Source organism: Macrobrachium nipponense, chromosome 46, assembly GCF_015104395.2.
Source record: "Macrobrachium nipponense isolate FS-2020 chromosome 46, ASM1510439v2, whole genome shotgun sequence".
Taxonomy (NCBI): domain Eukaryota; kingdom Metazoa; phylum Arthropoda; class Malacostraca; order Decapoda; family Palaemonidae; genus Macrobrachium; species Macrobrachium nipponense.
In genome coordinates this window covers 29,199,560-29,216,027 of record NC_061106.1, presented here as the reverse complement: position 1 = coordinate 29,216,027, position 16,468 = coordinate 29,199,560, and the positions used below count along the sequence as shown (strand labels likewise).

At 40.0% G+C, this 16,468-nt stretch overlaps 2 protein-coding genes across 2 annotated transcripts in view; one reads left to right on the top strand and one right to left on the bottom strand.

The window, feature by feature from the left end:
- LOC135214842 (cingulin-like) overlaps positions 1–16,468 on the top strand; it is a 478,670-nt gene that overhangs the window by 68,437 nt on the left and 393,765 nt on the right. The gene's annotated exons all lie outside the window — the stretch shown is intronic.
- Positions 1–16,468, bottom strand: part of LOC135214847 (serine/arginine repetitive matrix protein 2-like) — a 120,386-nt gene that overhangs the window by 71,353 nt on the left and 32,565 nt on the right. The window contains 3 exon segments of the mRNA XM_064249261.1: positions 424–684; positions 13,370–13,508; positions 16,092–16,253. Of these exon segments, the coding sequence (XP_064105331.1) occupies positions 424–684; positions 13,370–13,508; positions 16,092–16,216 (525 nt within the window). The 5' untranslated portion in view covers positions 16,217–16,253.

The window sequence follows — 16,468 nt, the reverse complement described above, 5'->3', positions numbered from 1 at the left end:
AAAAAAAAAACACACACACATATATATATATATATATTATATATATATATATATATATATATATATATATATATATATATATATATATATAAAGGATGAGGTGTCCAATCAGACGACAGTCATGTACACGCACTTTATTTATCAAGAAACGTTTCATGTTGTCACCAACACATCATCAGTCTGCAATTGAAATTGCAGACTGATGATGTGTTGGTGACAACATGAAACGTTTCTTAATAAATAAAACGCGCGTACACGACTGTCGTCTGATTGGACACCTCTTTCTTTTATATTTATGGTTTTCCTGATGTGATATATATATAAATATATAAATGAGTGTGTTACAAATAATCCTTGAGGAAAAGTATTGTCAAAATGTTATGAGATCTCTCTCTCTCTCTCTCTCTCTCTCTCTCTGCTTACCCTTTTGCCAATAGTGACGGTCAGCACGGAGTCCCTGGAGAGCGTCGACTGGACTTTCTCCCCGTCGGCGTCCGGGGGAAGGTTGAATCTGCGATGAAGCGTGCGAGCCGAGGACGACGAAGCCCTGCTAGAGATGCCCGAGTAGGCGGAGTCTCCCTCGCCGCCCACGTCCGACTCGAGACGCCCTCTCACAGACAGAGTTCCTCCCGCGGTCCTAACTGTGATCTCACCACCTAGAAACTCCCACACGTCCATCACCAGCTGTTTGGGAACGGGGAGAAAGAGAGGCGGGAGAGAGAGTCAGTCAGTCAGTGAGACGGTTGCCATGCGTCGCCTTTGCTTTGGGGTTGGACTTGGAAGGACAGGTTTGGCGAAAGGGATTGAATCTCTTTATTGCCGTGTGATTGTTAGCAGCGGGTAGCATTACTACCATCGCACCACTTTTATCTTGACGACCCCTGTTAATGGGAGATACTTTTACATACGTTTAGTTTATTTGTTTGTGTATTTTCACATCTCGACTGAATTTGAACGTTACGTTAGCCACTATTGTTATATAATTTCAGTTGTTTATATATTTTCATTTCTCGACTCCATTAACTGAATTAATTGTTGCCCAGTGACCCGCGGTTACTTTAAATGGGTATACAATTGCATGATTACAGGTAATAGATAACAGTAATCTCTATATCTGATGTTTCATAGAATATTTGAAATCAAATTGTTAAAAACGAAAAGCGTATTCAGCCATCTCCTTGCCTCTAGTGACCATTATTCAACAGTACTGATTTAGCATTCTAATTGTATGATTTACAGTTCTTAGAATTTAGCCTGCCTCAATCCTTGATGGCTTTGTCAACTATCTTTTTAGCTATTAAGACCATTTGGACATCGCTCAATATTAACGTATCCAAGAACGCATAACGATCTCTTTGGTGTGCAAATATCACTTCGTGAAAACGAATTTGGATTCCACGTACAATAAGCAGACTGTGCTCGTTGTTATTTTTTTAATATCTTCAGGAATTTAGGTTCTAACATCGATTTGTTCAGCAGACTGATGCAGATGCGAAAGGGCTTACACGACTAAAATGATTTTCTTTCAATTTTTCTTCCGCTATTCTACGCTCTGCATCTACTCGGTGCATGCATGCATTGCATATTTCTGCTTTGTCTGTTTTCTACAAGGACCATTGTCCCTGCCACCGTCAGCACTTTTTTCTCTCTGCTAATCCTTTCGCCCCTCTGCTTCTTCCATTATCAGGCATCCCTTTATCTACGCTTCCTCCTCTTCCTCATACTCATAAATTTCTCTGTGCTTCATTCGTCTTTCATCTCGACTGACCTTCATTCACCCTCATAGTATTCCTCGACGGCTTCCTTCGTTAGACTTTCCTTCTATCGACCCTTTCTCATAATCTTCAAAAACATCTTCCTGTCTCATCTCTACTTGTAATCAAATAAGCAAATGAATAAGAAAACTTGAGAAGTATATGTCAAGATCAAGATGGTGGTATTGTCATTATATTTTTCAAACGATGACTGGAGTATTAGCTCTAAACTCATTGTAGTTTATAACTTCCATTTTGAGTATGTTTCTCTAAAACAGGAATTGTGACACTGTGCCTGTTCCGAAGGACAGTCTAGCTAGGGCTAATTGCAACTATTACAGGTTGGTTGATATCCATTCTTACAGTGTTCTCTACGGCTGTCAAAGAGCTTTGATGTAAATACATAAAAGTACCTCGAATCTGGACACTAGAATCCTGACTGTCAATACTTACAGAAAAGAGCATAATACTTGTGATGCCCTTTCTTACTTAACTGAATTCAAGGCATGCTTTACTGTGGATAAAAAGCTCTGTTGCTTAAAATGTTTAGGGCTACCTTCGACCTGGGTGGCCACAAGATTCCTGAATATCATTTGGAGAACTAAAATGTTAGAGGATATGTTAATCCCATTAAGTGTTTATGTGATTCTGAACTCCGAAGAGCAGAGTTGTTGTTGAAGGCGATTTGCAGGGTATTATTCTGAGACCCTTCTTGCCTTTAGTTTATTTTGGTGACAACCTAGAAGATAATTTGCGGGTAATAGGTGTTTTGCGGTTATTCCTCACCAAAATGAATATTCAAATTACTTCAAGACTTGATAGAAATTCATAACGGACCAGTAAGCGCCTTGGCGTGATCGACTGCGAGTTTGATTCTCGGGAATTCCATTGAGGTGTGAGAGATGTGTATTTCTGGTGATAGAAGTTCACTCTCGACGTGGTTCGAAAGTCGCGTAAAGCCGTTGGTCCCATTGCTGTATAACCACTGGTCCCATGCAACGTAAAAACACCATACAAACAAACAATAACGGACCAGACAGTGATGCAAACATCATGTTATGAGACGGAACTCTAGCTACAAAGACCATTAATTTGTCAGTCTCGTACTGTTCTCTCATACATGATTCCCTGTGCACAGGCAACAGTATAATTAATGATCATGAATATTTGAGCTATACTTCGTATGACTTTCGAATCGAAGCCTCCTCTTTAAGTACCACTCTAAAAACTTGTCATCAAACGCTGCCAGGTGGCTATGCATTACTTGTATCTTAAGAGATGTCAATAACATTGTTTCTATGTTTTTGATATTTTGATCTAGCTTTTGGGGAATATTATTGTTTTCATTTCTGTATAACCACAGCCTTTTGAGATTTCAGTCTTTTTATTTGACAAAATTAGCCGAATGAACGGATCTTTTTCTCTCATGAAAAGAAATTATGATTTAGACCTTCGTCAGACGATATCCTGTAAGGCTACCCTCAATGGCTCCTCTTCAAAAAGGGATGTAGGTATATTTTAGTTTACCAGACCACTGAGCTGATTAGCAGCTCTCTTAGGGTTGGCCCGAAGGATCAGATGTTTATTTACGTGGTTAGGAACCAATTGGTTACTTAGCGACGGGACCTACAATTTATAGTGTGATCCGAACCACCTTATATCGCGAAATTAATTTCTATCACCAAATATAAATTCCTCTGATTCCTAGTTGGCAGAGCGGGGAATTGAACCCGGTTCCCTGAGATCGGTAGTCGAGAACGTTACCGATTCGTCCAACGAGGAACTTTCTACAAGGGAATTCCGCTCTTTACCGTACTTATGCCTTTGGAATAAGCCCTTGGCGTTTTCTGTCTAATGTGTTGGCATCCACATTCTGTTGACATACAACGGGTCCTCACTGACCAGCACAAGAGGTTCCAGCATGACGGTGTTCCAGCAGAGTTGCGGCTTCTGATGCTGAAGGGTCTGAGAGAGGCTGAAACGGTTCTCTGAAGAGCAAGGGACCACTTTTTTGGTTTTCTCACTATTTCTTCATTGGTTTTATGCTTTTATGCATATAGTTCTTTGATGATTTCTCTCTCTCTCTCTCTCTCTCTCTCTCTCTCTCTCTCTCTCTCTCTTTTCACAATAAAAATTTTTTTTGGATGGAAATACCTTTTCAAAGTTGTGGCTTTATAGGAGTACTATTCCTTGTGGATTTGCGAACACTGAATAATAATAATATAATAATAATGATAAAAGCTGGAAGAAGACCTTCATTAATACAGGTTCTATTGAAAATAATGGCTATTTCAGCCGCGTTTATTTTGTATAGAGGTTTCTCTATTCTTCTTATTACTGGCTTTTCTTCATTCAGTTTGGCAAATAACACGTTTTTGACATGAATCCCCCGTTTGGCGTTCTCATAGCCAATTCGAGTACAGAAGAAAAGTCAGTAGTAAGAAGAATAGAGAAACTTCTATTTCAAAATAGACGCAACTGAAATAGCCATTATTAAAAAAAAAAATGATAATAATATTTTCAATATAAATAATAATAATAATAATAATAATAATAATAATAATATAATAAATAATAATAATAATAATAATAATAATAATAATAATAATAATAAGATTGGTCAACATCTGGAATGAGAGGAATAACAACCCCCCAAACAGAGCAGAGGCTGGCAGACCAAGTAAAGGAACATAAAGAAAAAGAACTGGCTCTCCCCAACAGAAAGAGAAGAACTGGAAAGGGAAATGTCAAACGACAACGAATTACACGAAGACGAACTGAGAGACGATGCCACAGAAGACGACAGGGAGGATGAGGTATCAAACAACGACACACGAAGAAACACTGACGAAGTAACAGTGAGGACGGAATGGGTAGAAAAGATTAGACAATGGATGGAGCCAGATACAGAGAGAACAAAGATCCCCTCCATGAAAGCCTACAACACCAAGAAATTAAGGGAGAAAACAAGTGAGGTCAATGAAATAATGGGCATAATACACACCACCAGTATCACAGAAACAAATAACTTGGTATATGCAGGAGCAAGATTAGTAGCAGAACTGATGGGGATTCGAACACCAACACCACCAGCACAACCAACCCAACAGAAACCAAAACAGCAACCTCCTTGGAAAAAGCGCCTGGAAAAGCAAATCATGGTGATGAGATCTGACTTGAGTAAACTGAAAGAGATGGCAGAAAAAAGGCTTAGAAGCAAGAAAACAAGGGAGGAACTCAACGAGAAATACAAAGTACAAGAGAGGGGACTAAACAACACAATAGAAGATGTAAAACAGAGGCTTAAGGCCAAAGCACATAAGATCCAACGGTACATGAACCAGGAATAAGGGATCCAAACAGAACAAACTATCGGAAACAACCAGAAAAGACTATACAGCCAACTAAGAGGGGAAGACAACCACCCAGAAATTCCTGAAGCCGAACCAAGTAAGAGACTCTGGGAAAACATATGGAGTAATCCGATATCACACAACAAACATGCAACATGGCTCCAGGAAGTCAAGGAAGAAGAAACAGGGAGAATAAAACAAAGATTCACAGAGATCACGACAGACACAGTCAGCCACCAACTAAAGAAAATGCCAAACTGGAAAGCCCCAGGTCCTGATGAAGTCCATGGATACTGGCTCAAAAACTTCAAGGCCCTACACCCACGAATAGCAGAACAACTCCAGCATTGTATCTCACATCACCATGCACCCAAATGGATGACCACAGGAAGAACATCCTTAGTACAAAAAAAAGACAAGAGTAAGGGAAATATAGCCAGTAACTACAGGCCTATCACCTGCCTACCAATAATGTGGAAGTTACTAACAGGTATCATCAGTGAAAGGTGTGATGGCTGGCTTGACCACCACACAAATACTAAACTTTTATCAAATAGTATTCACCAAAATACCATACTAAGTCCACAAAAGGTGGAATAGTATCCAACTTCAATAACAGTACAAAGTCAATTCAAGGGGACAAAGAAAATACTACAAAAATATACTTAATTTTAATACACAAGTTTCAGATAGAAATAACACCTGAACCTCAACAAATAGGTTGTCTCATTCAACCACAACAAATAGGTTGTCTCATTCCACCACAACAAATAAGTTGTCTCATTCAACCACAACAAATAAGTTGTCTCATTCCACAACAACAAATAGGTTGTGTCCTTTCACCACAACAAATAGGTTGTCTCATTCCACCACAACAAATAGGTTGTCTCATTCCACCACAACAAATAGGTTGTCTCATTCCACCACAACAAATAGGTTGTCTCATTCCACCACAACAAATAGGTTGTGTCCTTCCACCACAACAAATAGGTTGTCTCATTCCACCACAACAAATAGGTTGTCTCATTCCACCACAACAAATAGGTTGTGTCCTTCCACCACAACAAATAGGTTGTCTCATTCACCTTCCACCACAACAAATAAAGCCAGCCATCACAAGTGGCGACCGTTTTGACAGGATCTTTCGTTCCTAAGTATTCACCGGTGTATGTGCAAAGTTAATTCTTGGGGTTATTTTTCAGGCAGCATATTTTCACCTCCTCGTGGTTGTCTTGTGTAAATTTAGTATTCTGTGTGAATAATAGTGGTCATTATGGTTGTTAATGTATTAGAACTCCTTAGCGGAGAGGGGTGGTAAGAGAGGCTTGCAGAGTTGAATAGGGAAGACTTGGAAATTGTAGCGCAGCATTTTGAATTGGAATATGAAGTGTCCATAAGAAAGGGTGTATTGCTATTGCAAATTTATGAATATGTTAAAACTGTAAAGGCAGGTGGGGAACAAGAAGTGAAACCTGATAAAGGACTGTTGTCGGTAGAAATTTTGGATAGGCAAATTGCTCTGAGGCAGATGGAGTTTGAAATAGAAAAGTTTAAGGCAGAGGAAAGAGAAAAAGAGAGGCAGCATGAGATTGCTATGAGAGACACAGGTTCCTCATCTTCCCCTCCCCCTTCCCCAAATAGGTCAGTAACGCCTGCTATTAATTTAGCGCAGGCTCTCAAATTTGTGCCTAAATTTGAGGAAAACAATGTAGCAGAGTTTTTTGTATCGTTTGAGAGGATTGCAGGAAGGATGCAAGGTTGGAGTGGCCCCAAGAGTATTGGACCACTCTTATACAAAGTAAATTGGTTTGGAAGAGCTCAGAGGGTGTATGTAACTCTGGAGGAGGATCTGTCATCAGATTATGAGAGTGTGAAGGCTATTGTCTTGAAGGCCTATGAGTTAGTCCCTGAAGCCTATAGGCAACGCTTCAGGAACTTAGAAAAGAGTAAGGAACAAACTTTTGTTGAATTTGCAAGGTCGAAGGAACAATATGCTAGTGATTGGCTCAAGTCCAAGGAAGTGGTAGATTTTGAGAAATTGAAGGAATTAATGTTGGTGGAAGAGTTTAAGAGGTGTGTCCCAGATAAACTGAAGGTCCACCTCGAAGAGTTAAAACTCGAGACCGTTCAGGAGGTACCATCGCTAGTGATGAATATTATTTGTCTCATAAGAGTGAGTTAGGGGGAGTAACGACAAATGTGAAGTCTAGTTGGGTTAAAGTAGGTAGGAATAATAATTCTAACAATAATAATGCTAGGATGTTTAATAGAAATAATTATAGAGGTAATAATCAGGGTAATGCTAATACTAATATTAATTTTTCTCCTAACAGAGGTAATAGGAGACCTAATATATACAATCCAGAGAAATTGAAGACATTGACGTGCTTCTTTTGCAATAAGAAGGGGCACGTAAGAGCTTGTGTTATGCGTTTAGAAAATCGCAAAATGCTAATGGTAGGCCAGTGATGGGTGTGGAAAAGAGAGTGAGACAACCTATTTGTTGTGGTGTAATGAGACAACCTATTTGTTGTGGTGGAATGAGACAACCTATTTGTTGTGGTGGAATGAGACAACCTATTTGTTGTGGTGGAAGGACACAACCTATTTGTTGTGGTGGAATGACACAACCTATTTGTTGTGGTGGAATGAGACAACCTATTTGTTGTGGTGGAATGAGACAACCTATTTGTTGTGGTGTAATGAGACAACCTATGTTGTGCGGAATGGAAGGACAACCTAATTTCCTATTTGTTGTGGTGGAATGAGACAACCTATTTGTTGTGGTGGAATGAGACAACCTATTTGTTGTGGTGGAATGAGACAACCTATTTGTTGTGGTGGAAGGACACAACCTATTTGTTGTGGTGGAATGAGACAACCTATTTGTTGTGGTGGAATGAGACAACCTATTTGTTGTGGTGGAATGAGACAACCTAGTTTGTGTGGCGAAATGACACAACCTATTTGTTGTGGTGGAATGGACACAACCTATTTGTTGTGGTGGAATGAGACAACCTATTTGTTGTGGTGGAATGAGACAACCTATTTGTTGTGGTGGAATGAGACAACCTATTTGTTGTAGTGGAAGGACACAACCTATTTGTTGTGGTGGAATGAGACAACCTATTTGTTGTGGTGGAATGAGACAACCTATTTGTTGTGGTGGAATGAGACAACCTATTTGTTGTGGTGGAATGACACAACCTATTTGTTGTGGTGGAATGAGACAACCTATTTGTTGTGGTGGAAGGACACAACCTATTTGTTGGTTTGGGGAATGATGACAACCTAATTTGTTTGTGGTGGAATGAGACAACCTATTTGTTTTGTTGTGGAATAGACAACCTAATTTGTTTTGGTTGGTGAGGACACAACCTATTTGTTGTGGTTGGAATGAGACAACCTATTTGTTGTGGTGGAATGAGGACACCTATTTGTTGTGGTGGAATGAGACAACCTATTTGTTGTGGTGGAAGGACACAACCTATTTGTTGTGGTGGAATGAGACAACCTATTTGTTGTGGTGGAATGAGACAACCTATTTGTTGTGGTGGAAGGACACAACCTATTTGTTGTGGTGGAATGAGACAACCTATTTGTTTGTGGTGGAATAGGATGAGGAGAACAACCTAATTTGTGTGTGGTGGAAGGACAACCTAACCTATTGTGGTGGAATGGAGACAACCTATTTGTTGTGGTGGAATGAGACAACCTATTTGTTTGTTGGTGGAATGAGACCAACCTATTTTGTTTGTTGTGGTGGAAGGACACAACCTATTTGTTGTGGTGGAATGAGACAACCTATTTGTTGTGGTGGAATGAGACAACCTATTTGTTGTGGTGGAATGAGACAACCTATTTGTTGTGGTGGAATGAGACAACCTATTTGTTGTGGTGGAAGGACACAACCTATTTGTTGTGGTGGAATGAGACAACCTATTTGTTGTGGTGGAATGAGACAACCTATTTGTTGTGGTGGAAGGACACAACCTATTTGTTGTGGTGGAATGAGACAACCTATTTGTTGTGGTGTAATGAGACAACCTATTTGTTGTAGTGGGAGGACACAACCTATTTGTTGTGGTGGAAGGACACAACCTATTTGTTGTAGTGGAATGACACGACCTATTTGTTGTGGTGGAAGGACACAACCTATTTGTTTGTGGTGGGAGGACACAACCTATTTGCTTGTTGTGGTGGAATGAGACAACCTATTTGTTGTGGTTGGAAATGAGACAACCTATTTGTTGTGTGGAAATGAGACAACTATTTTTTGTGGTGGGGGAATGAGACAACCTATTTGGTTTGTTGTGGTGAAAGGACACAACCTATTTGTTGTTGTGGAATGAGACAACTTATTTGTTGTGGTTGAATGAGACAACTTATTTGTTGTGGTGGAATGAGACAACCTATTTGTTGTGGTTGAATGAGACAACCTATTTGTTGAGGTTCAGGTGTTATTTCTATCTGAAACTTGTGTATTAAAATTAAGTATATTTTTGTAGTATTTTCTTTGTCCCCTTGAATTGACTTTGTACTGTTATTGAAGTTGGATACTATTCCACCTTTTGTGGACTTAGTATGGTATTTTGGTGAATACTATTTGATAAAAGTTTAGTGTTTTGTGTGGTGGTCAAGCCAGCCTACCAATAATGTGGAAGTTACTAACAGGTATCATCAGTGAAAGGCTATACAATTACCTAGAGGAGACAAACACCATCCCCCACCAACAGAAAGGCTGCAGAAGGAAGTGTAGGGGCACAAAAGACCAGCTCCTGATAGCACAAAAATGGTAAATGAAGAACAGTAGGGAGAAAGGAAAACCAACCTAAGCATGGCATGGATAGACTACAAGCAAGCCTTCGACATGATACCACACACATGGCTAATAGAATGCCTGAAAATATATGAGGAAGGAAAACACCATCAGCTTCCTCAAAAATACAATGCGCAACTGGAATACAATACTTACAAGCTCTTGAATAAGACTAGCAGAGGTTAATATCAGGAGAGGGATCTTCCAGGGCGACTCACTGTCCCCACTACTCTTCGTAGTAGCCATGATTCCCATGACAAAAGTATACAGAAGATGGATGCCGGGCCGGGTACCAACTCAAGAAAAGAGGCAACAGAATCAACCATCTGATGTTCATGGACGACATCAAGCTGTATGGTAAGAGCATCAAGGAAATAGATACCCTAATCCAGATTGTAAGGATTGTATCTGGGGACATCAGGATGGAGTTTGGAATAGAAAAATGCGCCTTAGTCAACATACAAAAAGGCAAGTAACGAGAACTGAAGGGATATAAAGCTACCAGATGGGAGCAACATCAAACACATAGATGAGACAGGATACAAATACCTGGGAATAATGGAAGGAGGGGATATAAAACACCAAGAGATGAAGGACACGATCAGGAAAGAATATATGCAGAGACTCAAGGCAATACTCAAGTCAAAACTCAATGGAGGAAATAGGATAAAAGCCATAAAAACACATGGGCAGTGCCAGTAATCAGATACAGCGCAGGAATAGTTCGAATGGACGAAGGCAGAACTCCGCAGCATAGATCAGAAAACCAGGAAACATATGACAATACACAAAGCACTACACCCAAGAGCAAATACGGACAGACTATACATAACACGAAAGGAAAGAGGGAGAGGACTACTAAGTATAAAGGACTGCGTCAACACCGAGAACAGAGCACTGGGGCAATATCTGAAAACCAGTGAAGACGAGTGGCTAAAAGAGTGCATGGGAAGAAGGACTAAAAAAGTAGTAACGAAGACCCAGAAATATACAGAGACAGTAGAATGACGGACAGAACAGAGGACTGGCACAACAAACCAATGCACGACAATACATGAGACAGACTAAAGAACTAGCCAGCGATGACACATGGCAATGGATACAGAGGGAGAGCTAAAGAAGGAAACTGAAGGAATGATAACAGCGGCACAAGATCAGGCCCTAAGAACCAGATATGTTCAAAGAACAATAGATGGAAATAACATCTCTCCCATATGTAGGAAGTGCAATACGAAAAATGAAACCATAAACCACATAGCAAGCGAATGCCCGGCACTTGCACAGAACCAGTACAAAAAGAGGCATGATTCAGTTGGCAAAAGCCCTCCACTGGAGCCTGTGCAAGAAACATCAGCTACCTCCTTGCCAGTAATAAGTGGTACGAAGCACCCAACCTGAGGGAGTGATTAGAAAACGATCACGCAAAGATCCTTTTCTTGGACTATTTGAGGTATCAGGACGGATAGGGTGGATACGTGCAAACAGACCAGACGTGACGTTGATTGACAAAGTACAAGAAGAAAGTATCACTCATTGATGTCGCAATACCATGGACACCAGAGTTTGAAAGAGACAAAGATGAGGGAAAAAAAATGGATATAAGTATCAAGATCTGAAAATAGAAATAAGAAGGATATGGGATATGCCAGTGGAAATCGTACCCATAATCATAGGAGCACTAGGCACGATCCCAAGATCCCTGAAAAGGAATCTAGAAAAACTAGAGGCTGAAGTAGCTCCAGGACTCATGCAGAAGAGTGTGATCCTAGAGACGGCACACATAGTAAGAAAAGTGATGGACTCCTAAGGAGGCAGGATGCAACCCGGAACCCCACACTATAAAATACCACCCAGTCGAATTGGAGGACTGTGATAGAGAAAAAAAAAATAAATAATAATAATAATAATAATTCCGTTTAATTGGCCCAATCTCCTTCTTTTCCACTGCTCTGTCCATCACATTTCCATTGACCCTGCCCTTCCACCTCCTCGTACTTCGTTTCTCTCCCTTCCTCCATCAGACTGAGCCGTCTATCCTGCTCCAATACTCCTTCCTACGTGACCAGATCTCCCCCTTTCGCCCTTCGTCCTCCCACGCTTTTCCTCCATCTTCATCCCTCTCTCCTTTTTGCACATTTCCTTCCACGCTTCACTAACCTCGACTGTCTGCAGCTGTATGATTGCCGTCTCTGTACCGGGCTCTCCTTTTACACCCGTGTGCCGCAACTCTCGTTTCATATTAATTCAAATTTATCTTCATCCTCACTTCAGGTGAAGCTCTCTCTCTCTCTCTCTCTCCTAATGCAACAATTCTCATTTCATATTTCATATCAGTTCTCATTCATCTCTTCTAATCCCAACTTTAGACTAAGCCTCTCTCTCTCTCTCTCTCTCTCTCTCTCTCTCTCTCTCTCTCCTTGTGCAAGAACTCTCATTTCATATGAGTTCTCATTCATCACTTCTAATCCCCACTTTAGATAAAGCTTCTCTCTCTCTCTCTCTCTCTCTCTCTCTCTCTCTCTCTCTCTCTCTCTCTCTCTCCTAATGCAACCATTCTCATTTCATATTTCATATGAGTTCTCATTCATCTCTTCTAATCCCCACTTTAGACTAAGCTTCTCTCTCTCTCTCTCTCTCACTCTCTCTCTCTCTCTCTCTCTCTCTCTCTCTCTCTCTCTCTTCTCCTGCATCCCACGCAGTACTCTGAAGTAAGCGGAGGTGCCTTACAGCAGTTATTTCCGGGAGCAGTTCTTCGACCTTGAAACAATTCGTTGAATATGGCTCGAAAAAAATGTAGCCTTCCCATTTTAATAGCATTTTCGTTTACTTCACTGATATTTTTAGACTGGATTTTTTATGCCGTTTTATCTGCCTGTTCCCTCTTTATCCATTATTGTAATTTCAGATTTCTATTTCGTCTTCAGCAGAGCTTTGGACGATGAAAAAGTTCGGTCACTCTTGTTCAGGTCAGGTGTTGTGCATTAATTGAGTTTTCGAGCTCAATTTTCGTGTTTTGTCGTCGGTTTACAGAAGCCCGAACATTTTCTGCGACTGAGGATTCTTCCACTTTTGCTCAATATAGGTGGCATGGCAAATGTACACTTAATAATGCTTTCGCCAAAAAGTTTGATAAATCAAGCACTTTTCTTTTAATAATAGCCGTGGTAAGATACAAAACAAGCAAATAGGCAAGATCCACAATCCTCGTTCTTTGATGAGGACGACAGAGAAAACTGGAAATGCACAATAGATAAGGCTTTCGCCAACAAGTTTAATAAAATCAAGCACTTTTCTTCTAATAATAGCCGTGATAAGATACAAAATAAGCAAGATAGGCAAGATTTACAGTTCCTCCGGAGGACGATAGAGAAAACTGGCTTTGCGGTGCATAATTGAATACAAATGACGTGCGCGAGTGCGCGCTCGTCCGTCAATGCGCTCACCTTGTAATGGTTTCCTTCATCCTTGAAGCGAGCCGCCTGGGCAGCGTAGTTGATGCGGGCTGATCTGAGCGTTCGGTACATGGAGTGGTAGTGGGAGTCCCGAAGCCGTTCCGTGGGCGTAAACATGCCATGGTTGAACCTGCCAAGGTGAACGCAACTCATTAGTTCGGATGGGAATGGCCGAGAAGGAGGGGGGTGTGTATGGATGGAGGGAGGGAGGGGGAGAAATAGAAGATTTCTCTCAGTTTGGTTAGTCTCGATTTATTATTCCTTCCCTGCCAGAAGAGTCAGTGCATCAAGAAGCCGGTATTGCGCCCCAAAAGCAAAAGGACAGAAAGCAAAATTGTGCAACAGGAAGTAGTGATAGAGTAGCTGGTACAAGTCTGTCTGTCATGCGTTTTGTTTTGCTTGCATACATACATGCAATATGCACACAAGCGCTCACACACACACACACACACACACACACATATATATATATATATATATATATATATATATATATATATATACTAAATCTATATATACATCATATATATTACACAGATACATACATACATATATATGTGTTTAATATATACGTGTTTATGTGTGCGAGTTTGCATGCATGTATGTGTACGTATGTAGTAATTCAAACAACAATACCCACTTTTCAAGTTATTGTTATTATTATACACTGTCGGCATATATGCTCCTCCGATCCATTCATGTTTATGTTTTCCTACAGAAACGTGTATTTCCAGAACTAATCTGAGAACCAGCAGCAGCTTAAGAAGGAAAAACCCACACGTAACCTTGCACTCTCTCGCCGCTCACGCTTTCAGTCAGTCAACCAGGCAACCGAGTAGTGAAATGTGTGTTTTTCTTCTGCTTATGTAGTGCCATACATTCGTACGTTTAGCGCCTCAGCGGCGTGGTTGGTATGGTATTAGCGTCCCACCTCGGTGGTCGCGGGTTCGATTCCCGGCCATTCCATTGAGGAGTGAGAGATGTGTATTTCTGGTGATAGAAGTTCACACTCGACGTGGTTCGGAAGTCACGTAAAGCCGTTGGTCCCATTGCTGAATAACCATTGGTTCCATGCAACGTAAAAGCACCATACAAACATTCGTACGTTTTTTTAAAGCAAAAAAAAAAAAAAAAAAAAAAAAAAAAGGGCAATTGTACATATTTGTGAATCCAAAAAAAATGTAGCAAAAAAGAATTTATTGATATTTGTGAATCCAAAAATAAAAAATGTACAATATAAGGTTCAAGCGAAACTAGAAAGCGTGAAAGCTGCAAGCGTAAGCTAAAGCTAATGTCTCACATTTACTGGGAAGGATTTTGTGTTAGAATTTTCATTTACGAATGACAAGATCGGTTACTTATATAATTCATTTGGTGATTTACCAGTCATGATGAGTTCATTACAGTAGGTAGGTACTGATCATTACATTTATGAAATTAAATATCTGTTTATGGTTTGTTCAAATTTTGTATCTGATTTATTGCTGATGAGTTATTTTTTAATCAGTATACATATATACATATGTGTATATGAGATATCATATGTATATATATCTATATATATATATATATATATATATATATATATATATATATATATATTAGGCAAGCCGTACTTGATAAATCGAAAATAATGAATATAATTTTTCTAATTTTTCCTGACATGTTTTCCAAAAATATTGAATGAAAATGATTTGAACAACAAGGATAACATCTATAAGAGTCCAACAATTTTAGGAAAAGTATAAGATACAAATACATACAATAACCAACCTTAGATTGCATGAATTTTCAAATAAAAGTTCCCATTTGGTAATATATTGTGTATTGACTTGCAGGCCAAAGAGATTAGTCTTCACAAGATAATCTCAATCGTTTACAGCGAAAAAAATCACACAAAATTCGTTCAGCTATTAACTCCCTGATGTTTATCGTCTCGTCATCTTGTCAGATAATGAATGGGTGTAAACAACTCTTTCCATTCATAAATTATTTTTCTTGCGCTCATTATTATCATATCTACTACTACTACTTCTCTTGTATTTTGTGATTCTTCGCGTGGCGATGTTTTGTGTTAGAAGGACATCGCAGAGCAAAACGGCATGAAGGCGGCGTCTTCCTTTCAGAAAGACATTCTTGTGTCTTCATAGGCTGATCCATCGGTCGTTCGTCATCAAAAAACTAGAAAAACACTAGAATTTCTCATCCCTTTCTGACAGTACACCGTATGAAGTTAAGCACACATGCACAACACCACCAGTTCACCCAGGCACAATCTATTTCACAAATACAGTCTACGCTAACTCAACAGAAAATACTAGTTAAGAAAACTATAGCGAATATCGATCATGAAGACTACCAGGAAATTCTGTTTTGAAAGAAAATGTCTAAACTAAAAGTCAAATAAGCAGAAAGAGACAAAATACTTTAAGAATGAGAATAGTAAAGGAGTCTATAGATCCATCTAATTCCAGTTTCTTTACTATGAAATTACCGCTACAACCCCGAAAAAATAGTGTACAAAAAATGCAGCTACTATTATTCTATTGCGTTAGGTGGAACACTGGTGATATGTGATTCTTGCGTAAACTGGAGGGTGGTGGGTTATTGGTTATTCCAAAAACAACAACTAAACATTTGTGTGTAGCGGAGGAACCGCGTCACATCTGAGACAGATTAAGTGGAAGTATAGAATTTGTGGCAGTAGCTGTACCTATCGACGATTCTCCTGACGGCGTTGTTGTAGTCCCCCCAGGCGTCCCTGAAGAAGGAGTCCTCCAGAAATCCCCCCCTTCGGCTCACCAGCAAAGAGCGCAGGCGTCTGTTTTCGCACACCATCTCGCCAAGACCGCCGAAATCACACCCCTGACCGCTGCTGTCGGGACAACGAACCCGAAGGTCAGCATCATGCACGGGGAGGGGGAGGGGGGTGTAAAATGAGGGGCACCATAAAAATTATGCAGCGTGAAAGGGGGGACACACCTTTGGTACCTGTCTGCTTTCGTAATGTCATCAACAGAGGGTTAACTTAACAACAAGTGCACATGGAATAAATATTGTGACAGATTATAAATGAATACATTTTTTATG